The 27733-nt window shown below is 38.9% G+C and overlaps 3 protein-coding genes across 5 annotated transcripts; all 3 read left to right on the top strand.

Moving 5' to 3' along the window:
• Positions 1-2272: 2272 nt before the first annotated feature.
• LOC149829230 (histone H2A variant 1-like) lies at positions 2273-10394 on the top strand. 3 transcript variants are annotated; one of them, XM_090017980.1, is made up of 3 exons: positions 2273-2331; positions 2678-2803; positions 9834-10394. In XM_090017980.1, the coding sequence occupies exons 2-3, from the start codon at positions 2690-2692 to the stop codon at positions 10128-10130; spliced, it is 411 nt and encodes a 136-aa protein (XP_089874106.1). In that variant the 5' UTR covers positions 2273-2331; positions 2678-2689; the 3' UTR covers positions 10131-10394. The 3 variants fall into 3 exon arrangements, with proteins under 3 accessions (XP_089874106.1, XP_089874108.1, XP_089874107.1); XM_090017982.1 differs by having other exon boundaries at positions 2313-2331; positions 2684-2803; XM_090017981.1 differs by lacking the exon at positions 2273-2331 and adding an exon at positions 2342-2569.
• Positions 10395-14192: 3798 nt separating this feature from the next.
• Positions 14193-17270, top strand: LOC149829229 (putative histone H2A variant 3). Its single transcript, XM_090017228.1, has 2 exons — positions 14193-14213; positions 16974-17270. Exons 1-2 carry the CDS (start codon positions 14193-14195, stop codon positions 17268-17270), a joined length of 318 nt encoding a protein of 105 aa, XP_089873354.1.
• Positions 17271-21340: 4070 nt separating this feature from the next.
• On the top strand, positions 21341-24418 carry LOC149829228 (putative histone H2A variant 3). The gene is made up of 2 exons (XM_090017227.1): positions 21341-21361; positions 24122-24418. Exons 1-2 carry the CDS (start codon positions 21341-21343, stop codon positions 24416-24418), a joined length of 318 nt encoding a protein of 105 aa, XP_089873353.1.
• Positions 24419-27733: the final 3315 nt, after the last annotated feature.

The following is a 27733-nucleotide window of genomic DNA, read 5'->3' as shown; positions in this document are numbered from 1 at the left end:
ATGACAACCGTGCACCTTTCGGGCCAGCAAATTGTGGCACATCCAACAAATTCAGTGGTAGGGATGGCAGTGGACTAGGGGGAAACGGGCCCTGTCCTGCCTTGCCCTGTTTGGACCGGGGATGAAGGCCATGAAATGGGGATGGAGGTCGGGATGTAAGTTAAAATCAAAACCCGTGCAGGGATAGAGGTGGGGATGGACTTACGCTTTTCTCCACCTCACCTTGTCCCGATCCTCACCCCGCTCTGCCTCGCCCCATTTGGACCGGAGATAAAGGTTAAAATCAAAATCCGTACGGGGATGGAGGGCAGGATTTTGAGACAGGGCTTGGGTGGAGACCTTGTCCCCTGCCTAGGCCCACTGCCATCCCTACTCAGTGGTTTCTCTCCTTGTCAAAAAAACATCAAATAGAACTGAAGCTAGGTCCAAGGGCCACGAATGAACTTGAGAAACAAATTACACCCAAAGACTCCAGTCTGGCATGATTGGTTGTGGATCTATGCCAAAGATCCTGTTATATGGCAGTTGGGTCCGTTTGAGTGATAACATGATCTAACAAAACTAGTCAGTTTGATACCAAAGTGTATCGAACCCAGAGAACTAGTTTGGGACTAGATCTCAAACAAAAAATTTGACGTTTGTCCCCCGTTTTTTGTTTAGCTCAAGTAAAAAACTAATTAACTATATACATCCATAATAATAATAGATTACTGAGTATATTATATTTCAAAATTATTCATTAACCTATCCTTTTTTTTTTGCAACTTATTGATTTTTATGACAATTTCTTCACTGCATATGTAAAGAAAATAGAAACAATGAACTAGAAATGATGGCTCTTATGCCAATGATACCATTTTCTTGAATTGAAAGAAAATGGGATGTGGATGGAATATAATGAAATAGAGCTATTTTGAGTTTTCCTATCAAACGAGGAATGGAACCACTGTGGAGAAGTTCCGAGAGTTATGAGGAAAACTTGACACTCACATTAGTCATGGGTAAGGGGTGTCAACGGGCCTGGTTTACCCGGACCAACCTGAACCAAACCCTATAGGGTCTGGGTATGGTGATAAATAAGAAGACCTGATTAAGACTCGGGTCCAGACCCAATGGTTCAATTAATACATGGACCCGATTATAGTTTGTGAAATTTTATACCAGACCCGGACCTGACCCGAGTTCCCATTAAGACCCACAAGTTTTTAATGTTAAAATGATAAAAATATAGTTTTACCGGGTTTGGCCAGAGTTTGGTTAATGTAGTTCATATCGGGTCTGGGTATGGTTTCTTTTATGGTGGGTTCAATTAGACCCAAGTTTGGTTCATGTCGGTCTTATCGGGTCTGGATATGATTTCTTTTATGGTGGGTTCCATTAGACCCGAGTTTGGACTTGATACCATACCCGAGGGATCAGGTCTGGTTTCACCTGAGTCTGAACCAAACCCGACCAGTTGACACCCTTAGTCACGGGGCAATGTTATTCGTATCAGTCTTACTCGGCCTGTATCGGCCTATACATATCATATTGGCAAAAATCGATACTATACTTACTTGAATAGTCTATTTCTTAATAAATGTAAAAAACACTTAAAATTAATTTTAATGGTTTTAACATGTGTCATGATTGACACAAAATATTTTAAATTATTTTTAGCCGATTCAGAACGATTCACTTGAGAATCAGTATCGGGGCCAAACAATTCAGGGTTGATACCGATATTAACAACATCCGAACGGATTTCACTCCTTTACATGAGAGAGAGAGTGGATATCAGTGGTGTCTGCCAAATACATTATTTACTGCAAATATAAAAGGGGGAGGCAATCTCACTTCCTCTCCCTAATGCGTAAACTCCCTTCTCAGCTACTAGATTCCAAACACCCACTACCATGATCTGCCAAATGCAAAAACTCCCATCTCAGTTGCCAGTTTCCAGTTTCCAAACAGAGCCTAAAAAATTAGCCGATTTTCACTGAAATCGGTAGGCCCGAATCGAGCCCTGAATCGTAACATATGTTTCAAAAAATATTTATAAAAAACAAAAATAAAAAAAACAGATTTTAAGAGGACCGATTCAGAAAACGATTAGATATGATTTGTTTCAACCGATTTTATGACATTTGAAAAGCCGATTCGCTACCAAATTTTCATTTGGTATAAGAGAACGAGCAGGCCCGCCAATTCTGGGGTAAAACGGTAAAATAATAAGAGAGGAAGCCAATCGGTCAACTTATGACCCCCAGCCCCCCTTACCATAACCTCCTAATTCCCGCTCTCTCTCTCATCCGAGCTCTCGCCTCTTTCCCTTTTTAGGAGATCCGTAGGGTAATCTTCCCCCTCCTCTCTCTCTGGTTTTCTTCTGGCCTTCGATTGCGAGATCCTCCGTTGAGGATTTCTCTGTTTTGGGGGTTTTAGTTGGGTCTTCCTTCTCTCTTCCGTTCGAGGGCTTCTTCGTGGTGCTTTGGACTCGTTCTTTTCTCCGTTGGAGGAAAAAATGGTCCTCTTCGCTCGTGGTGGTGGAGTTTAGGGATTTTTGGATTCTGGGGTTTTCCTGCTTCCCATCGTGAGGCATTTGGTTTCTGGGTGGGGAGGGGGAAGAGGATCTCTCTCTCTTTCTTTGAGGCTAAAAATGTGATTTTGTTTTTCTTGTTGTCGTTGTGTTTCTTTGAAGCTTTAGGGGAACATGTCCGGGAAAGGAGCGAAGGGGCTTTTGACGGGCAAGAACTCTGCCGCAAACAAGGATAAGGATAAGGAGAAGAAAAAGCCCGTTTCTCGCTCGTCTCGCGCAGGTTTGCAGGTTGATTTTCTCTCTTTCTCTGTTCCTGCTTTCTTTTTTGTGTTGGAACATATCTTTGGTCCTTTTTTCGGCACTAAAGATTTGACATTTATTTGGTCGGTGGGTTGCTATGTTCTCTTGATTGTGTACGAAGTGGGTTTATTCTCGAGAGGTTTGTGCTTAATTGAGTCGGTGGTTGGGGGTTGCTAACGGGATGGAAGGGTTGAGGCCTGCTATTGGTTCTGAATTATAAGTTGTATGAGTCTTGTTGAGGAGGGCACATCACAGAGTCAATAATCACAAGAAGTTCTCTGTTTCTTGCTAGCTAGATGCGTCTTTCCTTCGAGACTTATGGTTTAGACTGAGACCCACTAAGACTTGGGTTATTAGTGTTGCTAACCGAAACATTATATATGGAGGAAACTTGTTTCTTGATTTTTTTTCTTGGTTCCTACATGGTGGTGCTTTTCCAACGTCTATAAATTTGATTATCGCTGTGGTGTGTGCTGATATTATCTAGGGATTCGGATCTTAGCTGGGTTCTAATTGAGAACTCCAGTCTACCCAGATCCAATCCATTGACACCCCTCATATTGGTATCGATATTATTTTCCATGCTTTCTTCATTTATTTTCTTGAATAAATGTTGAAGAAGTTTGTAGACGGACAACTGGTAGAGACCTTTTATGATGTACTGTTTAATAGATGTGTCTGGGCTGCCTTTCTCTTGCTTTTGGTCTTTGGGCAGTAAACTTTGGTATTCACCAGTTTCACTTTGCATCATCTTGATTCATGCACTTATAGTTGGAGTAGAGATGTTTCTTGGAAGTTGTGGCTTTCATCAATTTCATTGGCAGGATTTTCACTTGGTTGCCGCCAATGGTCAATTTATACTTGATAAAAACCACTTTTATGCCTACTGGTGAAACTGATTCTATCACAATGTATACAATTCCTGTGCTGCGTCAGCTTATGAAGATAAATAACAGTTCCTGACATACCCATGTTCTGCTCCGCAAGAACACAGTCAACTACTTATACAATTATTATGGTGATGCACCTAGTTTGTGCTCATACCTGTCCAAATTAAATGCACATAGCTCTAATGTGGAACCCAACAACTGTTTAATATCTAACCAGGGCCAAAGGATTCAGCACAAATGAGCTTGTGCAAACTCACACACACACACAGAAAAATGTACCTGCCTACAGGAAATTGGGTGACCAGTGATGGATGTGCCTAGCGCCTTTAAATGTCTGCTCAAAAGTCCTTGAGTGGTGATCACTGGCCAATGCTAAAGCTATTTAGTGTTTGCCGCTGATTGTGAGTGCAATCAATGGTGTGCACTGTCCATTGTGTGTTCACCAAATTGGGGTGTAGGCAGCTACACCTCTTTCTCTCTCTCTCTCTCTTTATATATATATATATATATAATGTTCAAGGTAAATTACAATGACAATTTGAAAGTGTTCACGAGGAAGGTTGTCAATGTTTGATGTGGTTTACACTTTTTTATTTTAAGGTAATAAATCATTTCTTTTTACTTTTTAATGCGGTGTCTTTTCTAATTAGGTGGAGTAAAGCTATTAAGCTTTTAAAGTGTATTTGTTAAGACTATGCTTGCTAAGTTAGAATTATGGAGACAGACATTGGAAGCAAGATGTTTTAAGTTGAGTAAGAGTAAGACAAAATATATAGAATGTCAGTTTAGTAAGCAACGAAATAGTGATGGGAGTGTAGTGAAGCTTGGTGAGCAAGAAATACCGGTGGATGATTGTTTCTAATATTTGAGATCTATCATTCAAAAGTATGGAGAAATTGATGGAGATGCAAATCATAGGATAAAGGTTAGGTGGATGAAATGGAAAAGTGCAACTGGAGTATTGTGCGATCGTAGAATGCCATTGCGGTTGAAGGAAAAGTTTTATAGGATGACTATTAGGCCCACTTTACTATATGGTACGGAATGTTGGGCTGCCAAGAGACATCATATTCAAAAAATGAGTGTAGCTGAGATGCTTTTGCTTAGATGGATGTGTGGAAATACAATAAAACATAAGATTCGGAACGAGGAGATACGTAAGAAGGTAGGCGTTGCACCCATTGAAAATAAGATGAGAGAGAATCGTTGACGGTGGTTTGGACATATTCGGTGAAGGCCTAATGATGCTCCAGTTAGAAGGATGGAGAAATGGAAAAATATATTAGTTAAAAGAGGTCGGGGTAGGCCTAGGAAGACATGGATGGAGATGATAGGAAAGGATATGAATGCTTTGAACCTCACCGAGGACATAGCATTGGATAGAAATGATTGGAGGAGAAGGATTCATGTGGAAGACCCAGAATGATTTTCTTTTTTGGTTCATATCACCGACCCCAATTGTTTTGGGATGAAGGCGTAGTTGTTGTTGTTGTGTGCTTGCAACTTCAACTTCAAGGTAGGTGCTTATCTTAGAAATTCGTAATTAGGAAAATGAAGGTGGCAGGGGTGTTTTAAATTTCATCCAAACTGGTTCACTAGAATATGTTTACTGGAAACATATTTATTGGAGTATGAACTATGTATTTTCAACATTTTTTTTGTGATTCCGACCCTGTAGATGCGTTCGACACTGTCTGTTTGCTAGGAATCGATTGTTGGATAGTGTATTTTTTTATGAAAAAATCTGATTTTTGGATGCTTGAATCTTATGAGAATTCTGAGCTGTTGATTTTCAAGCCTTAAAAGTTTCTGCTTATGCATTGTAATCGGCCAATCCGAGAATCAGTCTGCATAAAACCGAGCATGTAGATCACATTTGTAGGGTGAGATTTAAGAAAACAACAAAAAAGCCACGAAAATCTCAGTTCATGCTTGAATAAAAGTTTTCCCAGTAAACATATTTTAGTGATTCCATCCAAACAAGATATATAAAGGATGCATGTTAGGAAGTAAAATAGCAAGGTAGGGGTGTTGTCTTTAACTATCATCCAAACAAGACATAATGTTTGGATGATAAAGGACACATGTTAGGAAGTAAACAGCAAGTCATTTTGGGCATGTTAGATTGGCCCTAGTGAGAATCACTTTCTCACAGTTGTTAGAGAACAATACTCTCTGCTCTTTCTCTTGCGTTAAAAAAAATTAAGATTTGGAATCACATTTGGGGTGACTACTCAATTCCCATGTGACTCCAAATCACATGAGAATCAAATGTGCATGTTATATTACTGTCAAGCATCTAACACACTTATCGATTAAACACATTCTTTGTTATATATTTGATTTCATTTAATAGGTATTTCCTTTGTCAGATAAGTGTGGTTGTTGGTATTTGGGATTCAACAGCAGAAGTTTTGAAAGTATGGGCCTACTGGGGTAAAACTATTTATATGTTTCTTTGAGAAAAATTACGTTTGCATCTATGTTACCTCGACACTGCAAAAAGGCCCCACGTACCCGTGTCAACACTACCCAACACAGGTACTGGTACTAGTACTAGTACTGGGTGTGGCATGGGTACGTGCTGGACCTGGGTTGGGTCCAACTGAGACCGAACCCCATCTCTCTCTTTCTCTCTCTGCCATGTTTCCACCGTAACCAGCGGGAGAAGAAGGGGAGGAGAACGAGGAAGAAAAAGAAAGCCAAACACAGGAGAACAGAAATAAAGGAGAGAGAGAGAGAGAGAGAGAGAGAGAGAGAGAGAGAGAGCACCCCTTCCCTTGAAAATAAAATGAAATAATGTTACAGACACCCCTTTATTAAAAAAAATCATTTTAAAATGTTTCTTTTTTATTTCATTTAAAAATGGTATAGCCCCCCCCCCCCTCACACACACACACACACACACACATATATATAGCCGTGTCCTCGTACCCACATTTTTTGGAATTGTCGTGTCGTACCCGCACCCATACCCATGTGACGTAGGTTTGCATGTACCTGTGTGTGTGTGTGTGTGTGTGAAACACCATACTAGAATGAATAAAAAAACCCTTTATGCACCTTAAAATGGATGAAAACAGGTAATGGACTGTGTCGGATTCAAAACTGGTCTAAATTGTACCTAATGAAGTATCAGTATCTGGGTCGATGTGGGTACAACACCCTTTCGAAAGTAGCCATGTTACATAGGTGTTTCCTTGGCAGGGATTTTTGCGAAAGGGTGTATTCTTTACTGTAAGTGCATGAGAAGATCATGTAATGACAGAAATCTTAAACAGTAGATATGATAATCGACTTTTGAGTTTAAGTTGCTTTATTTGTTTATTTGTTGAAGTCATACTGCGATGATTGCTGAGGCTTTCAGTGTAAGCAGTGGGGTTTATTACACACTAATGGCACATCTATTTTGCCACAAAATATGAATCCAATGACCAAAAACACTGTGAATGGAGGTAACTATTTATTAAATATGAAAGTAAAGGTTGATCAATGACAACCAACTTAGGGCAGGTTTTCAAGCACTTGGGAAAGTGGAGCTTCTCAAGTTTCCTGAGAAAGGGTTGCTTATCCCAGCTACTTTTGAAGTGCTTGCAAACTTCGGAAGGTTTGGTTGAGAATGTACATGGCCTCTGTTGAGGAGAGTGAAAACTAAGAGATCACTTAACCTTTTTTTCTGAAGAATATTAACAAAAGAATAAATAGAATGAAAACACTTGATAATTTCTTATGGAAAACACTCTTATATCCACACTTCATCAGTCAAAGAGAAAAGAGAATTATGGAGGCCTAGAATGATATGGCAGAAATAATGATAAACAATAACCAGTTGCAACTTGCAGTATTTCAGTCTTTGAATTTTCTCACAAATTTTCTCTATTTTAAAGAAGCCATCACCAACATATCCTTGTTTGTTGGTGTTTCCTCCATAAACTACGAGACACTGCATGTCATGGGAAAAAAAGTTATTCATAGATAAAGGATTATTTTGTCATATGTGTGAGGGCAAGGCACCAATTAGTTTTCATTTCTGATTAGTTTGAAAGTGGAGGCTTGATCGATGGATGAAAGGTTCATGCTGATAAGCTCTTAGAGATATAAAAACATGCATAAACTATTTGAGTTTCAACTCAAAAGGGTTTCATATGTCAGAAAACAAACATTTAGTTAGTGGTGTATGTGTGTCACTGTTTCCACACAAGTATGTCTTGGTAGGTTTTAGAGGTGCGTTAGCACCAGAGTTACTGGAAGCACCCCTATAGTAGGGGAAGCACGCTTCCCCGATACATGCTTCGGAAACGCGAAACATTGCGCATTCAAAATGCATGGGGAAACATCCCCCTTTTTTGGGAAGCGCGTTTCCCTTTTATGGGAAGCATGTTTCTTTTTTTTGGGAAGTGCATTTTTCTTTTATGAGAAGTGTGTTTCCCTTTTATAGGAAACACACTTCCCATTTTTGGGAAGCGCACTTCCCCCATGCTCCCCCCTCGCTTCCCTCTTTTTTTCATTTTATTTTTTTATTTTTTTTTCTTCTTTTTTTTTTTGCTTTCCCCTCGCTTCCGGTTCGCTTCCGAGACGGTTCATGGCTTGCTTCTAAGTAGTGCCACGCTTCCCGCTTTCTAAATTTTTGAAAGTGCCTCGCTTCCCGTATCGCTTCCCGCTTCCTCGACTGACAACCATGGTTATCACTTAGCACCTGTTGACCTTAAACCTGCAAATTTTGGAAAGAAACTTAACCTTGGTGAGCTTCACCATATTCATTGCTAGAACATGACACATGGATGAGGATTCCATTCGTTTACCTGTCTTTTATAGGACAATGTACGTAAGAGGTGAACAAGCACAACTCACTTTGTATAGTCTTTCTGTTGAGAGGCGCTTATAGCTTCTTCATTCATGATCTCCTTACTGAGAGTCAGTGATGATCGAGATTGAACCTTAAGGTTCTTGTTTCTTTATTGTTTATGATGAATTGGCATAATACACTTCCAATGGTGACTTGAATTTAATGGAGGTTGAATCTCTTGGAAAGGAGACTGTTAAATCTCAGGGCCAGAAATCTTTCCTGCAATTGCAGGATTCTAACTGGTTGCCCTCATTTCACTGGTTCTTGACTGGTATATATAAACTAAGACATTGCTGTCTTGGCATACTTGTTGAGAAACCAATGAAATGAAGGTCACCTGTTTGAATTCTGTGGGTTGGTAAAATTTCTAGTCGGGTTTCAATGATATCTTAGCAAAGCTCCAACTGCTGCTCAAGAGCTTCAACATTTGTCATTGAATTATGGCCATCACTCAAATTTCGTGGTGCAAACATTGTAAAAACAATGAAGAGAACCCTAAGATTCAGTTGCAATTGTCACTGTTTATTTGCAAGGAGAACATGACTAAATCACAATTTCCTTTCGTCAGATAGATCTTATGAAGCATGTCATGCTTGCCAGCATCTTACATTCATCATTCTATAAAGGGCAAGTCGCTGGCTGAAGCACCCCACACGGTCATGTTGCCAAGATGGTGAGATATGTGGTTATAGGTCAATTACGTATAAGCATTGCCAAAACTACCAGATCATGTCTCATCGGTAAACCATTAAAATAGAGGCCAGTTGTAAGAATTCTGTTCAAAATTTCCAAGGCTTTTTTAGGATCTTTTGTAATTTTTCTCATTATTTGAATGTTAGTGTGGATCCCTTGGGTTTTGTGAAAATCACTTACAAGCCTCTTGACTTGTGAAGTAACCAGTCTATTTTTTCCTTTTAACACCATGCAAACTGCCCCTAAAATTTGAAAAAAATTGTGTTTGTTCTGAGATTGCTACTTTGATGTATCTTTACATGAAATTCCAACCCTATCTCATACTGGAAATTTTTGTGCTCTAGTTTGCTGAAATTCCATGTGTATTAACTTCAATTACTCCTTGATCTACTGACAAAGTCTCTCAATTTGAATTTGACACATTTACCATCAACCACTTCCATGATTTAAGGGGCCCAAATCTGACAATCAAATCTACCCAATGGTTTTAAACCCCTGAGGGCGGTGGGTAATGCAGTTTAGGACCTACATGCACCAATATAGAAGGGAGTTTTCTCATCTTTGACTGATTTTTCTCCTTTGGAATCAGTTTCCAGTTGGTCGTATCCATCGGTTGCTGAAATCACGCATTGCTGCCAATGGAAGGGTCGGTGCTACAGCTGCTGTTTATTCAGCAGCCATTTTGGAGTATCTGACTGCTGAAGTGCTGGAGTTGGCAGGGAATGCTAGCAAAGATCTTAAAGTGAAGCGTATAACACCTCGTCATCTTCAGCTTGCTATTAGAGGAGACGAAGAGCTGGATACTTTGATTAAGGGCACCATAGCTGGAGGTGGAGTTATCCCGCATATTCACAAGTCGCTGATCAACAAGTCCTCAAAAGATTGAGTTGTCATTGTGATGCTTTGATTTAGATCCATGTTGTAGAATTGTTTCTTTTCATTGGTTCTTATGTGTTTATCAGTTAACTGCTGACAGTGGAACTTGGCTGCATGCATCTTCAAGCACAAGCACACGTACATGCTTGCCCTCGTGGTGCCTTAAATTTATGCTTGTGTGCCTAGACAAGTGACACATTACTAATGCATGCATGACATAATGTATTTGAGAACTTAATTTATGATAGTGGACTCCGAACAGTTTCGTGCGATACTTTCTGACTGTCCTTGAATTTGTTTATTTTGTTTTTTTCCCTCACATGAGAACCAAAAACTAGATGCTCTTGGGGAAGATCAGGCTAAGCTACTTACTTCTGATTGTTTATTATTATTATTATTATTATTATTATTATTATTTAGGTTTTTATGTTTACAGAGATTTTTATTTGAGGGAAACTATTTTGCTGTTTGCCTACAGCAGATCTTTCGTCCAGTGGATTTGTTGATTTTTTGATATATGAACTCTCTTCTCCATGATCTTGATCTGCTGCGGATAATTTCTGGACTTTTGGTTTTCATGCTGAGTATCATGCTTGTCATTTTCAATTTGACAGGGGTTGGCCATATGGTAGTGTATTATCATTTTTGGTACCTTTATCTATACTTGTGGCGTTCCCATGAACTAGAATTAGATAAATCAAGATAACTTGTATGGATACCTGATTAATGTTCTTGTTGTGCATCTTCTTTAAAATGAAAATGTACAATTCCTTTGCCTAATAAAAAACCAACTGTTGCTCTTGTGACTTACAAAGGGAGAGGAGGCCAGAGCAGACTTGACGAGCCAATTTGTGAGCCAACACATTTAGGCATTTGAGCTTAGTATGAACAGATGAAGCTTAGTTTGGCTCGGTTCGTCACATTTTGTCTAGGCTCGTTAATAAATATTATATGTTATCAAATTTTAATAAAACACTTCAGACTTTTTTTTAGAAAACTAGCCGCCTCATTTCTAGACTTTGCTTGTTACAAGCTTATAAGCTGAGGCAGGGCGGGGTCACGTTATCCCCCGGTCTCTATCCCTGCACAGGGATAGATTTTAACCTTCATCCCTGCCTTCATTCCCGGTTCATGCCCTTCATCTCCGGTCCAAACAGGGCGAGGCAGGGCGGGGTCCCGTTGTCCCCCGGTCTACTGCCATCCTTACTTCCAAACCTTAGTTATTATGGCAATTATTTTATTTAAGGGTCAACCTTTTAATCATAAACCCAAAAAAGGCTTCATGTTTCAGAATTTCCTGATATGACCTCTGTTTTTATGGAAATTGCCAAACAAAGACATACTCTTACTCCTAACCATTAACTCAAGTTAAAAAAGCGTTAAAATGTGTCAAATGTCAATAATACCATTGAAGGACTCAAAAACCTACGTCTCTCTTTTGTATGAGGGTAAATTAATATTTTTCAAAACCAAAGGGCAATATAAGAAACTCACCAAGATGTTGGTGTTGGAGGTTAACCCGAGATTCCTATTTGGCAGTTCGGAAAAAAAATATAAAAGTCCAAATGAGGACTCACTTAGAAATTTAAGGCCCTTTTCTTAGTATAGCGGCAAATGGTTGCCCCACTGGAATTTTCTAGGGATGAGGTGGGGGATAAGGTCTCCCCCCCCTCCCTCCCCATTTCATGTCTTCCATCCTCGATCCAAACGGGATGAGGCAGGGAGGGGATCCATTTTTCCTGGTCGCCAAGAATTTTCCCTTAAAAAAAGATCTTTTAGACGTAAAACATGTACCTTTAAAAAAAAAAAATCTAAAATATGAACAAGTTATCAAAATTGCCTAACGTACAAACTCTCAAACTTATATTTCATAGCAAAAGAGCAACATTACACCACACTATTAATACCACAAACCATGAAAATAAGATGAGAGAGAATCGTTGACGGTGGTTTGGACATATTCGGTGAAGGCCTAATGATGCTCCAGTTAGAAGGATGGAGAAATGGAAAAATATATTAGTTAAAAGAGGTCGGGGTAGGCCTAGGAAGACATGGATGGAGATGATAGGAAAGGATATGAATGCTTTGAACCTCACCGAGGACATAGCATTGGATAGAAATGATTGGAGGAGAAGGATTCATGTGGAAGACCCAGAATGATTTTCTTTTTTGGTTCATATCACCGACCCCAATTGTTTTGGGATGAAGGCGTAGTTGTTGTTGTTGTGTGCTTGCAACTTCAACTTCAAGGTAGGTGCTTATCTTAGAAATTCGTAATTAGGAAAATGAAGGTGGCAGGGGTGTTTTAAATTTCATCCAAACTGGTTCACTAGAATATGTTTACTGGAAACATATTTATTGGAGTATGAACTATGTATTTTCAACATTTTTTTTGTGATTCCGACCCTGTAGATGCGTTCGACACTGTCTGTTTGCTAGGAATCGATTGTTGGATAGTGTATTTTTTTATGAAAAAATCTGATTTTTGGATGCTTGAATCTTATGAGAATTCTGAGCTGTTGATTTTCAAGCCTTAAAAGTTTCTGCTTATGCATTGTAATCGGCCAATCCGAGAATCAGTCTGCATAAAACCGAGCATGTAGATCACATTTGTAGGGTGAGATTTAAGAAAACAACAAAAAAGCCACGAAAATCTCAGTTCATGCTTGAATAAAAGTTTTCCCAGTAAACATATTTTAGTGATTCCATCCAAACAAGATATATAAAGGATGCATGTTAGGAAGTAAAATAGCAAGGTAGGGGTGTTGTCTTTAACTATCATCCAAACAAGACATAATGTTTGGATGATAAAGGACACATGTTAGGAAGTAAACAGCAAGTCATTTTGGGCATGTTAGATTGGCCCTAGTGAGAATCACTTTCTCACAGTTGTTAGAGAACAATACTCTCTGCTCTTTCTCTTGCGTTAAAAAAAATTAAGATTTGGAATCACATTTGGGGTGACTACTCAATTCCCATGTGACTCCAAATCACATGAGAATCAAATGTGCATGTTATATTACTGTCAAGCATCTAACACACTTATCGATTAAACACATTCTTTGTTATATATTTGATTTCATTTAATAGGTATTTCCTTTGTCAGATAAGTGTGGTTGTTGGTATTTGGGATTCAACAGCAGAAGTTTTGAAAGTATGGGCCTACTGGGGTAAAACTATTTATATGTTTCTTTGAGAAAAATTACGTTTGCATCTATGTTACCTCGACACTGCAAAAAGGCCCCACGTACCCGTGTCAACACTACCCAACACAGGTACTGGTACTAGTACTAGTACTGGGTGTGGCATGGGTACGTGCTGGACCTGGGTTGGGTCCAACTGAGACCGAACCCCATCTCTCTCTTTCTCTCTCTGCCATGTTTCCACCGTAACCAGCGGGAGAAGAAGGGGAGGAGAACGAGGAAGAAAAAGAAAGCCAAACACAGGAGAACAGAAATAAAGGAGAGAGAGAGAGAGAGAGAGAGAGAGAGAGCACCCCTTCCCTTGAAAATAAAATGAAATAATGTTACAGACACCCCTTTATTAAAAAAAATCATTTTAAAATGTTTCTTTTTTATTTCATTTAAAAATGGTATAGCCCCCCCCCCCCCTCACACACACACACACACACACACATATATATAGCCGTGTCCTCGTACCCACATTTTTTGGAATTGTCGTGTCGTACCCGCACCCATACCCATGTGACGTAGGTTTGCATGTACCTGTGTGTGTGTGTGTGTGTGTGAAACACCATACTAGAATGAATAAAAAAACCCTTTATGCACCTTAAAATGGATGAAAACAGGTAATGGACTGTGTCGGATTCAAAACTGGTCTAAATTGTACCTAATGAAGTATCAGTATCTGGGTCGATGTGGGTACAACACCCTTTCGAAAGTAGCCATGTTACATAGGTGTTTCCTTGGCAGGGATTTTTGCGAAAGGGTGTATTCTTTACTGTAAGTGCATGAGAAGATCATGTAATGACAGAAATCTTAAACAGTAGATATGATAATCGACTTTTGAGTTTAAGTTGCTTTATTTGTTTATTTGTTGAAGTCATACTGCGATGATTGCTGAGGCTTTCAGTGTAAGCAGTGGGGTTTATTACACACTAATGGCACATCTATTTTGCCACAAAATATGAATCCAATGACCAAAAACACTGTGAATGGAGGTAACTATTTATTAAATATGAAAGTAAAGGTTGATCAATGACAACCAACTTAGGGCAGGTTTTCAAGCACTTGGGAAAGTGGAGCTTCTCAAGTTTCCTGAGAAAGGGTTGCTTATCCCAGCTACTTTTGAAGTGCTTGCAAACTTCGGAAGGTTTGGTTGAGAATGTACATGGCCTCTGTTGAGGAGAGTGAAAACTAAGAGATCACTTAACCTTTTTTTCTGAAGAATATTAACAAAAGAATAAATAGAATGAAAACACTTGATAATTTCTTATGGAAAACACTCTTATATCCACACTTCATCAGTCAAAGAGAAAAGAGAATTATGGAGGCCTAGAATGATATGGCAGAAATAATGATAAACAATAACCAGTTGCAACTTGCAGTATTTCAGTCTTTGAATTTTCTCACAAATTTTCTCTATTTTAAAGAAGCCATCACCAACATATCCTTGTTTGTTGGTGTTTCCTCCATAAACTACGAGACACTGCATGTCATGGGAAAAAAAGTTATTCATAGATAAAGGATTATTTTGTCATATGTGTGAGGGCAAGGCACCAATTAGTTTTCATTTCTGATTAGTTTGAAAGTGGAGGCTTGATCGATGGATGAAAGGTTCATGCTGATAAGCTCTTAGAGATATAAAAACATGCATAAACTATTTGAGTTTCAACTCAAAAGGGTTTCATATGTCAGAAAACAAACATTTAGTTAGTGGTGTATGTGTGTCACTGTTTCCACACAAGTATGTCTTGGTAGGTTTTAGAGGTGCGTTAGCACCAGAGTTACTGGAAGCACCCCTATAGTAGGGGAAGCACGCTTCCCCGATACATGCTTCGGAAACGCGAAACATTGCGCATTCAAAATGCATGGGGAAACATCCCCCTTTTTTGGGAAGCGCGTTTCCCTTTTATGGGAAGCATGTTTCTTTTTTTTGGGAAGTGCATTTTTCTTTTATGAGAAGTGTGTTTCCCTTTTATAGGAAACACACTTCCCATTTTTGGGAAGCGCACTTCCCCCATGCTCCCCCCTCGCTTCCCTCTTTTTTTCATTTTATTTTTTTATTTTTTTTTCTTCTTTTTTTTTTTGCTTTCCCCTCGCTTCCGGTTCGCTTCCGAGACGGTTCATGGCTTGCTTCTAAGTAGTCCCACGCTTCCCGCTTTCTAAATTTTTGAAAGTGCCTCGCTTCCCGTATCGCTTCCCGCTTCCTCGACTGACAACCATGGTTATCACTTAGCACCTGTTGACCTTAAACCTGCAAATTTTGGAAAGAAACTTAACCTTGGTGAGCTTCACCATATTCATTGCTAGAACATGACACATGGATGAGGATTCCATTCGTTTACCTGTCTTTTATAGGACAATGTACGTAAGAGGTGAACAAGCACAACTCACTTTGTATAGTCTTTCTGTTGAGAGGCGCTTATAGCTTCTTCATTCATGATCTCCTTACTGAGAGTCAGTGATGATCGAGATTGAACCTTAAGGTTCTTGTTTCTTTATTGTTTATGATGAATTGGCATAATACACTTCCAATGGTGACTTGAATTTAATGGAGGTTGAATCTCTTGGAAAGGAGACTGTTAAATCTCAGGGCCAGAAATCTTTCCTGCAATTGCAGGATTCTAACTGGTTGCCCTCATTTCACTGGTTCTTGACTGGTATATATAAACTAAGACATTGCTGTCTTGGCATACTTGTTGAGAAACCAATGAAATGAAGGTCACCTGTTTGAATTCTGTGGGTTGGTAAAATTTCTAGTCGGGTTTCAATGATATCTTAGCAAAGCTCCAACTGCTGCTCAAGAGCTTCAACATTTGTCATTGAATTATGGCCATCACTCAAATTTCGTGGTGCAAACATTGTAAAAACAATGAAGAGAACCCTAAGATTCAGTTGCAATTGTCACTGTTTATTTGCAAGGAGAACATGACTAAATCACAATTTCCTTTCGTCAGATAGATCTTATGAAGCATGTCATGCTTGCCAGCATCTTACATTCATCATTCTATAAAGGGCAAGTCGCTGGCTGAAGCACCCCACACGGTCATGTTGCCAAGATGGTGAGATATGTGGTTATAGGTCAATTACGTATAAGCATTGCCAAAACTACCAGATCATGTCTCATCGGTAAACCATTAAAATAGAGGCCAGTTGTAAGAATTCTGTTCAAAATTTCCAAGGCTTTTTTAGGATCTTTTGTAATTTTTCTCATTATTTGAATGTTAGTGTGGATCCCTTGGGTTTTGTGAAAATCACTTACAAGCCTCTTGACTTGTGAAGTAACCAGTCTATTTTTTCCTTTTAACACCATGCAAACTGCCCCTAAAATTTGAAAAAAATTGTGTTTGTTCTGAGATTGCTACTTTGATGTATCTTTACATGAAATTCCAACCCTATCTCATACTGGAAATTTTTGTGCTCTAGTTTGCTGAAATTCCATGTGTATTAACTTCAATTACTCCTTGATCTACTGACAAAGTCTCTCAATTTGAATTTGACACATTTACCATCAACCACTTCCATGATTTAAGGGGCCCAAATCTGACAATCAAATCTACCCAATGGTTTTAAACCCCTGAGGGCGGTGGGTAATGCAGTTTAGGACCTACATGCACCAATATAGAAGGGAGTTTTCTCATCTTTGACTGATTTTTCTCCTTTGGAATCAGTTTCCAGTTGGTCGTATCCATCGGTTGCTGAAATCACGCATTGCTGCCAATGGAAGGGTCGGTGCTACAGCTGCTGTTTATTCAGCAGCCATTTTGGAGTATCTGACTGCTGAAGTGCTGGAGTTGGCAGGGAATGCTAGCAAAGATCTTAAAGTGAAGCGTATAACACCTCGTCATCTTCAGCTTGCTATTAGAGGAGACGAAGAGCTGGATACTTTGATTAAGGGCACCATAGCTGGAGGTGGAGTTATCCCGCATATTCACAAGTCGCTGATCAACAAGTCCTCAAAAGATTGAGTTGTCATTGTGATGCTTTGATTTAGATCCATGTTGTAGAATTGTTTCTTTTCATTGGTTCTTATGTGTTTATCAGTTAACTGCTGACAGTGGAACTTGGCTGCATGCATCTTCAAGCACAAGCACACGTACATGCTTGCCCTCGTGGTGCCTTAAATTTATGCTTGTGTGCCTAGACAAGTGACACATTACTAATGCATGCATGACATAATGTATTTGAGAACTTAATTTATGATAGTGGACTCCGAACAGTTTCGTGCGATACTTTCTGACTGTCCTTGAATTTGTTTATTTTGTTTTTTTCCCTCACATGAGAACCAAAAACTAGATGCTCTTGGGGAAGATCAGGCTAAGCTACTTACTTCTGATTGTTTATTATTATTATTATTATTATTATTATTATTATTATTTAGGTTTTTATGTTTACAGAGATTTTTATTTGAGGGAAACTATTTTGCTGTTTGCCTACAGCAGATCTTTCGTCCAGTGGATTTGTTGATTTTTTGATATATGAACTCTCTTCTCCATGATCTTGATCTGCTGCGGATAATTTCTGGACTTTTGGTTTTCATGCTGAGTATCATGCTTGTCATTTTCAATTTGACAGGGGTTGGCCATATGGTAGTGTATTATCATTTTTGGTACCTTTATCTATACTTGTGGCGTTCCCATGAACTAGAATTAGATAAATCAAGATAACTTGTATGGATACCTGATTAATGTTCTTGTTGTGCATCTTCTTTAAAATGAAAATGTACAATTCCTTTGCCTAATAAAAAACCAACTGTTGCTCTTGTGACTTACAAAGGGAGAGGAGGCCAGAGCAGACTTGACGAGCCAATTTGTGAGCCAACACATTTAGGCATTTGAGCTTAGTATGAACAGATGAAGCTTAGTTTGGCTCGGTTCGTCACATTTTGTCTAGGCTCGTTAATAAATATTATATGTTATCAAATTTTAATAAAACACTTCAGACTTTTTTTTAGAAAACTAGCCGCCTCATTTCTAGACTTTGCTTGTTACAAGCTTATAAGCTGAGGCAGGGCGGGGTCACGTTATCCCCCGGTCTCTATCCCTGCACAGGGATAGATTTTAACCTTCATCCCTGCCTTCATTCCCGGTTCATGCCCTTCATCTCCGGTCCAAACAGGGCGAGGCAGGGCGGGGTCCCGTTGTCCCCCGGTCTACTGCCATCCTTACTTCCAAACCTTAGTTATTATGGCAATTATTTTATTTAAGGGTCAACCTTTTAATCATAAACCCAAAAAAGGCTTCATGTTTCAGAATTTCCTGATATGACCTCTGTTTTTATGGAAATTGCCAAACAAAGACATACTCTTACTCCTAACCATTAACTCAAGTTAAAAAAGCGTTAAAATGTGTCAAATGTCAATAATACCATTGAAGGACTCAAAAACCTACGTCTCTCTTTTGTATGAGGGTAAATTAATATTTTTCAAAACCAAAGGGCAATATAAGAAACTCACCAAGATGTTGGTGTTGGAGGTTAACCCGAGATTCCTATTTGGCAGTTCGGAAAAAAAATATAAAAGTCCAAATGAGGACTCACTTAGAAATTTAAGGCCCTTTTCTTAGTATAGCGGCAAATGGTTGCCCCACTGGAATTTTCTAGGGATGAGGTGGGGGATAAGGTCTCCCCCCCCTCCCTCCCCATTTCATGTCTTCCATCCTCGATCCAAACGGGATGAGGCAGGGAGGGGATCCATTTTTCCTGGTCGCCAAGAATTTTCCCTTAAAAAAAGATCTTTTAGACGTAAAACATGTACCTTTAAAAAAAAAAAATCTAAAATATGAACAAGTTATCAAAATTGCCTAACGTACAAACTCTCAAACTTATATTTCATAGCAAAAGAGCAACATTACACCACACTATTAATACCACAAACCATGAAAATAAGATGAGAGAGAATCGTTGACGGTGGTTTGGACATATTCGGTGAAGGCCTAATGATGCTCCAGTTAGAAGGATGGAGAAATGGAAAAATATATTAGTTAAAAGAGGTCGGGGTAGGCCTAGGAAGACATGGATGGAGATGATAGGAAAGGATATGAATGCTTTGAACCTCACCGAGGACATAGCATTGGATAGAAATGATTGGAGGAGAAGGATTCATGTGGAAGACCCAGAATGATTTTCTTTTTTGGTTCATATCACCGACCCCAATTGTTTTGGGATGAAGGCGTAGTTGTTGTTGTTGTGTGCTTGCAACTTCAACTTCAAGGTAGGTGCTTATCTTAGAAATTCGTAATTAGGAAAATGAAGGTGGCAGGGGTGTTTTAAATTTCATCCAAACTGGTTCACTAGAATATGTTTACTGGAAACATATTTATTGGAGTATGAACTATGTATTTTCAACATTTTTTTTGTGATTCCGACCCTGTAGATGCGTTCGACACTGTCTGTTTGCTAGGAATCGATTGTTGGATAGTGTATTTTTTTATGAAAAAATCTGATTTTTGGATGCTTGAATCTTATGAGAATTCTGAGCTGTTGATTTTCAAGACTTAAAAGTTTCTGCTTATGCATTGTAATCGGCCAATCCGAGAATCAGTCTGCATAAAACCGAGCATGTAGATCACATTTGTAGGGTGAGATTTAAGAAAACAACAAAAAAGCCACGAAAATCTCAGTTCATGCTTGAATAAAAGTTTTCCCAGTAAACATATTCTAGTGATTCCATCCAAACAAGATATATAAAGGATGCATGTTAGGAAGTAAAATAGCAAGGTAGGGGTGTTGTCTTTAACTATCATCCAAACAAGACATAATGTTTGGATGATAAAGGACACATGTTAGGAAGTAAACAGCAAGTCATTTTGGGCATGTTAGATTGGCCCTAGTGAGAATCACTTTCTCACAGTTGTTAGAGAACAATACTCTCTGCTCTTTCTCTTGCGTTAAAAAAAATTAAGATTTGGAATCACATTTGGGGTGACTACTCAATTCCCATGTGACTCCAAATCACATGAGAATCAAATGTGCATGTTATATTACTGTCAAGCATCTAACACACTTATCGATTAAACACATTCTTTGTTATATATTTGATTTCATTTAATAGGTATTTCCTTTGTCAGATAAGTGTGGTTGTTGGTATTTGGGATTCAACAGCAGAAGTTTTGAAAGTATGGGCCTACTGGGGTAAAACTATTTATATGTTTCTTTGAGAAAAATTACGTTTGCATCTATGTTACCTCGACACTGCAAAAAGGCCCCACGTACCCGTGTCAACACTACCCAACACAGGTACTGGTACTAGTACTAGTACTGGGTGTGGCATGGGTACGTGCTGGACCTGGGTTGGGTCCAACTGAGACCGAACCCCATCTCTCTCTTTCTCTCTCTGCCATGTTTCCACCGTAACCAGCGGGAGAAGAAGGGGAGGAGAACGAGGAAGAAAAAGAAAGCCAAACACAGGAGAACAGAAATAAAGGAGAGAGAGAGAGAGAGAGAGAGAGAGAGCACCCCTTCCCTTGAAAATAAAATGAAATAATGTTACAGACACCCCTTTATTAAAAAAAATCATTTTAAAATGTTTCTTTTTTATTTCATTTAAAAATGGTATAGCCCCCCCCCCCCCCCCCCTCACACACACACACACACACACACATATATATAGCCGTGTCCTCGTACCCACATTTTTTGGAATTGTCGTGTCGTACCCGCACCCATACCCATGTGACGTAGGTTTGCATGTACCTGTGTGTGTGTGTGTGTGTGTGTGAAACACCATACTAGAATGAATAAAAAAACCCTTTATGCACCTTAAAATGGATGAAAACAGGTAATGGACTGTGTCGGATTCAAAACTGGTCTAAATTGTACCTAATGAAGTATCAGTATCTGGGTCGATGTGGGTACAACACCCTTTCGAAAGTAGCCATGTTACATAGGTGTTTCCTTGGCAGGGATTTTTGCGAAAGGGTGTATTCTTTACTGTAAGTGCATGAGAAGATCATGTAATGACAGAAATCTTAAACAGTAGATATGATAATCGACTTTTGAGTTTAAGTTGCTTTATTTGTTTATTTGTTGAAGTCATACTGCGATGATTGCTGAGGCTTTCAGTGTAAGCAGTGGGGTTTATTACACACTAATGGCACATCTATTTTGCCACAAAATATGAATCCAATGACCAAAAACACTGTGAATGGAGGTAACTATTTATTAAATATGAAAGTAAAGGTTGATCAATGACAACCAACTTAGGGCAGGTTTTCAAGCACTTGGGAAAGTGGAGCTTCTCAAGTTTCCTGAGAAAGGGTTGCTTATCCCAGCTACTTTTGAAGTGCTTGCAAACTTCGGAAGGTTTGGTTGAGAATGTACATGGCCTCTGTTGAGGAGAGTGAAAACTAAGAGATCACTTAACCTTTTTTTCTGAAGAATATTAACAAAAGAATAAATAGAATGAAAACACTTGATAATTTCTTATGAAAAACACTCTTATATCCACACTTCATCAGTCAAAGAGAAAAGAGAATTATGGAGGCCTAGAATGATATGGCAGAAATAATGATAAACAATAACCAGTTGCAACTTGCAGTATTTCAGTCTTTGAATTTTCTCACAAATTTTCTCTATTTTAAAGAAGCCATCACCAACATATCCTTGTTTGTTGGTGTTTCCTCCATAAACTACGAGACACTGCATGTCATGGGAAAAAAAGTTATTCATAGATAAAGGATTATTTTGTCATATGTGTGAGGGCAAGGCACCAATTAGTTTTCATTTCTGATTAGTTTGAAAGTGGAGGCTTGATCGATGGATGAAAGGTTCATGCTGATAAGCTCTTAGAGATATAAAAACATGCATAAACTATTTGAGTTTCAACTCAAAAGGGTTTCATATGTCAGAAAACAAACATTTAGTTAGTGGTGTATGTGTGTCACTGTTTCCACACAAGTATGTCTTGGTAGGTTTTAGAGGTGCGTTAGCACCAGAGTTACTGGAAGCACCCCTATAGTAGGGGAAGCACGCTTCCCCGATACATGCTTCGGAAACGCGAAACATTGCGCATTCAAAATGCATGGGGAAACATCCCCCTTTTTTGGGAAGCGCGTTTCCCTTTTATGGGAAGCATGTTTCTTTTTTTTGGGAAGTGCATTTTTCTTTTATGAGAAGTGTGTTTCCCTTTTATAGGAAACACACTTCCCATTTTTGGGAAGCGCACTTCCCCCATGCTCCCCCCTCGCTTCCCTCTTTTTTTCATTTTATTTTTTTATTTTTTTTTCTTCTTTTTTTTTTTGCTTTCCCCTCGCTTCCGGTTCGCTTCCGAGACGGTTCATGGCTTGCTTCTAAGTAGTCCCACGCTTCCCGCTTTCTAAATTTTTGAAAGTGCCTCGCTTCCCGTATCGCTTCCCGCTTCCTCGACTGACAACCATGGTTATCACTTAGCACCTGTTGACCTTAAACCTGCAAATTTTGGAAAGAAACTTAACCTTGGTGAGCTTCACCATATTCATTGCTAGAACATGACACATGGATGAGGATTCCATTCGTTTACCTGTCTTTTATAGGACAATGTACGTAAGAGGTGAACAAGCACAACTCACTTTGTATAGTCTTTCTGTTGAGAGGCGCTTATAGCTTCTTCATTCATGATCTCCTTACTGAGAGTCAGTGATGATCGAGATTGAACCTTAAGGTTCTTGTTTCTTTATTGTTTATGATGAATTGGCATAATACACTTCCAATGGTGACTTGAATTTAATGGAGGTTGAATCTCTTGGAAAGGAGACTGTTAAATCTCAGGGCCAGAAATCTTTCCTGCAATTGCAGGATTCTAACTGGTTGCCCTCATTTCACTGGTTCTTGACTGGTATATATAAACTAAGACATTGCTGTCTTGGCATACTTGTTGAGAAACCAATGAAATGAAGGTCACCTGTTTGAATTCTGTGGGTTGGTAAAATTTCTAGTCGGGTTTCAATGATATCTTAGCAAAGCTCCAACTGCTGCTCAAGAGCTTCAACATTTGTCATTGAATTATGGCCATCACTCAAATTTCGTGGTGCAAACATTGTAAAAACAATGAAGAGAACCCTAAGATTCAGTTGCAATTGTCACTGTTTATTTGCAAGGAGAACATGACTAAATCACAATTTCCTTTCGTCAGATAGATCTTATGAAGCATGTCATGCTTGCCAGCATCTTACATTCATCATTCTATAAAGGGCAAGTCGCTGGCTGAAGCACCCCACACGGTCATGTTGCCAAGATGGTGAGATATGTGGTTATAGGTCAATTACGTATAAGCATTGCCAAAACTACCAGATCATGTCTCATCGGTAAACCATTAAAATAGAGGCCAGTTGTAAGAATTCTGTTCAAAATTTCCAAGGCTTTTTTAGGATCTTTTGTAATTTTTCTCATTATTTGAATGTTAGTGTGGATCCCTTGGGTTTTGTGAAAATCACTTACAAGCCTCTTGACTTGTGAAGTAACCAGTCTATTTTTTCCTTTTAACACCATGCAAACTGCCCCTAAAATTTGAAAAAAATTGTGTTTGTTCTGAGATTGCTACTTTGATGTATCTTTACATGAAATTCCAACCCTATCTCATACTGGAAATTTTTGTGCTCTAGTTTGCTGAAATTCCATGTGTATTAACTTCAATTACTCCTTGATCTACTGACAAAGTCTCTCAATTTGAATTTGACACATTTACCATCAACCACTTCCATGATTTAAGGGGCCCAAATCTGACAATCAAATCTACCCAATGGTTTTAAACCCCTGAGGGCGGTGGGTAATGCAGTTTAGGACCTACATGCACCAATATAGAAGGGAGTTTTCTCATCTTTGACTGATTTTTCTCCTTTGGAATCAGTTTCCAGTTGGTCGTATCCATCGGTTGCTGAAATCACGCATTGCTGCCAATGGAAGGGTCGGTGCTACAGCTGCTGTTTATTCAGCAGCCATTTTGGAGTATCTGACTGCTGAAGTGCTGGAGTTGGCAGGGAATGCTAGCAAAGATCTTAAAGTGAAGCGTATAACACCTCGTCATCTTCAGCTTGCTATTAGAGGAGACGAAGAGCTGGATACTTTGATTAAGGGCACCATAGCTGGAGGTGGAGTTATCCCGCATATTCACAAGTCGCTGATCAACAAGTCCTCAAAAGATTGAGTTGTCATTGTGATGCTTTGATTTAGATCCATGTTGTAGAATTGTTTCTTTTCATTGGTTCTTATGTGTTTATCAGTTAACTGCTGACAGTGGAACTTGGCTGCATGCATCTTCAAGCACAAGCACACGTACATGCTTGCCCTCGTGGTGCCTTAAATTTATGCTTGTGTGCCTAGACAAGTGACACATTACTAATGCATGCATGACATAATGTATTTGAGAACTTAATTTATGATAGTGGACTCCGAACAGTTTCGTGCGATACTTTCTGACTGTCCTTGAATTTGTTTATTTTGTTTTTTTCCCTCACATGAGAACCAAAAACTAGATGCTCTTGGGGAAGATCAGGCTAAGCTACTTACTTCTGATTGTTTATTATTATTATTATTATTATTATTATTATTATTATTTAGGTTTTTATGTTTACAGAGATTTTTATTTGAGGGAAACTATTTTGCTGTTTGCCTACAGCAGATCTTTCGTCCAGTGGATTTGTTGATTTTTTGATATATGAACTCTCTTCTCCATGATCTTGATCTGCTGCGGATAATTTCTGGACTTTTGGTTTTCATGCTGAGTATCATGCTTGTCATTTTCAATTTGACAGGGGTTGGCCATATGGTAGTGTATTATCATTTTTGGTACCTTTATCTATACTTGTGGCGTTCCCATGAACTAGAATTAGATAAATCAAGATAACTTGTATGGATACCTGATTAATGTTCTTGTTGTGCATCTTCTTTAAAATGAAAATGTACAATTCCTTTGCCTAATAAAAAACCAACTGTTGCTCTTGTGACTTACAAAGGGAGAGGAGGCCAGAGCAGACTTGACGAGCCAATTTGTGAGCCAACACATTTAGGCATTTGAGCTTAGTATGAACAGATGAAGCTTAGTTTGGCTCGGTTCGTCACATTTTGTCTAGGCTCGTTAATAAATATTATATGTTATCAAATTTTAATAAAACACTTCAGACTTTTTTTTAGAAAACTAGCCGCCTCATTTCTAGACTTTGCTTGTTACAAGCTTATAAGCTGAGGCAGGGCGGGGTCACGTTATCCCCCGGTCTCTATCCCTGCACAGGGATAGATTTTAACCTTCATCCCTGCCTTCATTCCCGGTTCATGCCCTTCATCTCCGGTCCAAACAGGGCGAGGCAGGGCGGGGTCCCGTTGTCCCCCGGTCTACTGCCATCCTTACTTCCAAACCTTAGTTATTATGGCAATTATTTTATTTAAGGGTCAACCTTTTAATCATAAACCCAAAAAAGGCTTCATGTTTCAGAATTTCCTGATATGACCTCTGTTTTTATGGAAATTGCCAAACAAAGACATACTCTTACTCCTAACCATTAACTCAAGTTAAAAAAGCGTTAAAATGTGTCAAATGTCAATAATACCATTGAAGGACTCAAAAACCTACGTCTCTCTTTTGTATGAGGGTAAATTAATATTTTTCAAAACCAAAGGGCAATATAAGAAACTCACCAAGATGTTGGTGTTGGAGGTTAACCCGAGATTCCTATTTGGCAGTTCGGAAAAAAAATATAAAAGTCCAAATGAGGACTCACTTAGAAATTTAAGGCCCTTTTCTTAGTATAGCGGCAAATGGTTGCCCCACTGGAATTTTCTAGGGATGAGGTGGGGGATAAGGTCTCCCCCCCCTCCCTCCCCATTTCATGTCTTCCATCCTCGATCCAAACGGGATGAGGCAGGGAGGGGATCCATTTTTCCTGGTCGCCAAGAATTTTCCCTTAAAAAAAGATCTTTTAGACGTAAAACATGTACCTTTAAAAAAAAAAAATCTAAAATATGAACAAGTTATCAAAATTGCCTAACGTACAAACTCTCAAACTTATATTTCATAGCAAAAGAGCAACATTACACCACACTATTAATACCACAAACCATGAAAATAAGATGAGAGAGAATCGTTGACGGTGGTTTGGACATATTCGGTGAAGGCCTAATGATGCTCCAGTTAGAAGGATGGAGAAATGGAAAAATATATTAGTTAAAAGAGGTCGGGGTAGGCCTAGGAAGACATGGATGGAGATGATAGGAAAGGATATGAATGCTTTGAACCTCACCGAGGACATAGCATTGGATAGAAATGATTGGAGGAGAAGGATTCATGTGGAAGACCCAGAATGATTTTCTTTTTTGGTTCATATCACCGACCCCAATTGTTTTGGGATGAAGGCGTAGTTGTTGTTGTTGTGTGCTTGCAACTTCAACTTCAAGGTAGGTGCTTATCTTAGAAATTCGTAATTAGGAAAATGAAGGTGGCAGGGGTGTTTTAAATTTCATCCAAACTGGTTCACTAGAATATGTTTACTGGAAACATATTTATTGGAGTATGAACTATGTATTTTCAACATTTTTTTTGTGATTCCGACCCTGTAGATGCGTTCGACACTGTCTGTTTGCTAGGAATCGATTGTTGGATAGTGTATTTTTTTATGAAAAAATCTGATTTTTGGATGCTTGAATCTTATGAGAATTCTGAGCTGTTGATTTTCAAGCCTTAAAAGTTTCTGCTTATGCATTGTAATCGGCCAATCCGAGAATCAGTCTGCATAAAACCGAGCATGTAGATCACATTTGTAGGGTGAGATTTAAGAAAACAACAAAAAAGCCACGAAAATCTCAGTTCATGCTTGAATAAAAGTTTTCCCAGTAAACATATTCTAGTGATTCCATCCAAACAAGATATATAAAGGATGCATGTTAGGAAGTAAAATAGCAAGGTAGGGGTGTTGTCTTTAACTATCATCCAAACAAGACATAATGTTTGGATGATAAAGGACACATGTTAGGAAGTAAACAGCAAGTCATTTTGGGCATGTTAGATTGGCCCTAGTGAGAATCACTTTCTCACAGTTGTTAGAGAACAATACTCTCTGCTCTTTCTCTTGCGTTAAAAAAAATTAAGATTTGGAATCACATTTGGGGTGACTACTCAATTCCCATGTGACTCCAAATCACATGAGAATCAAATGTGCATGTTATATTACTGTCAAGCATCTAACACACTTATCGATTAAACACATTCTTTGTTATATATTTGATTTCATTTAATAGGTATTTCCTTTGTCAGATAAGTGTGGTTGTTGGTATTTGGGATTCAACAGCAGAAGTTTTGAAAGTATGGGCCTACTGGGGTAAAACTATTTATATGTTTCTTTGAGAAAAATTACGTTTGCATCTATGTTACCTCGACACTGCAAAAAGGCCCCACGTACCCGTGTCAACACTACCCAACACAGGTACTGGTACTAGTACTAGTACTGGGTGTGGCATGGGTACGTGCTGG

The sequence above is a fragment of the Nuphar pumila genome, chromosome 9 (genome assembly GCF_984573655.1).
Source record: "Nuphar pumila chromosome 9, dmNupPumi1.hap1.1, whole genome shotgun sequence".
Taxonomy (NCBI): domain Eukaryota; kingdom Viridiplantae; phylum Streptophyta; class Magnoliopsida; order Nymphaeales; family Nymphaeaceae; genus Nuphar; species Nuphar pumila.
Note: the sequence above shows the minus strand (reverse complement) of the source record. Positions and strands in the feature narration are given on the sequence as shown.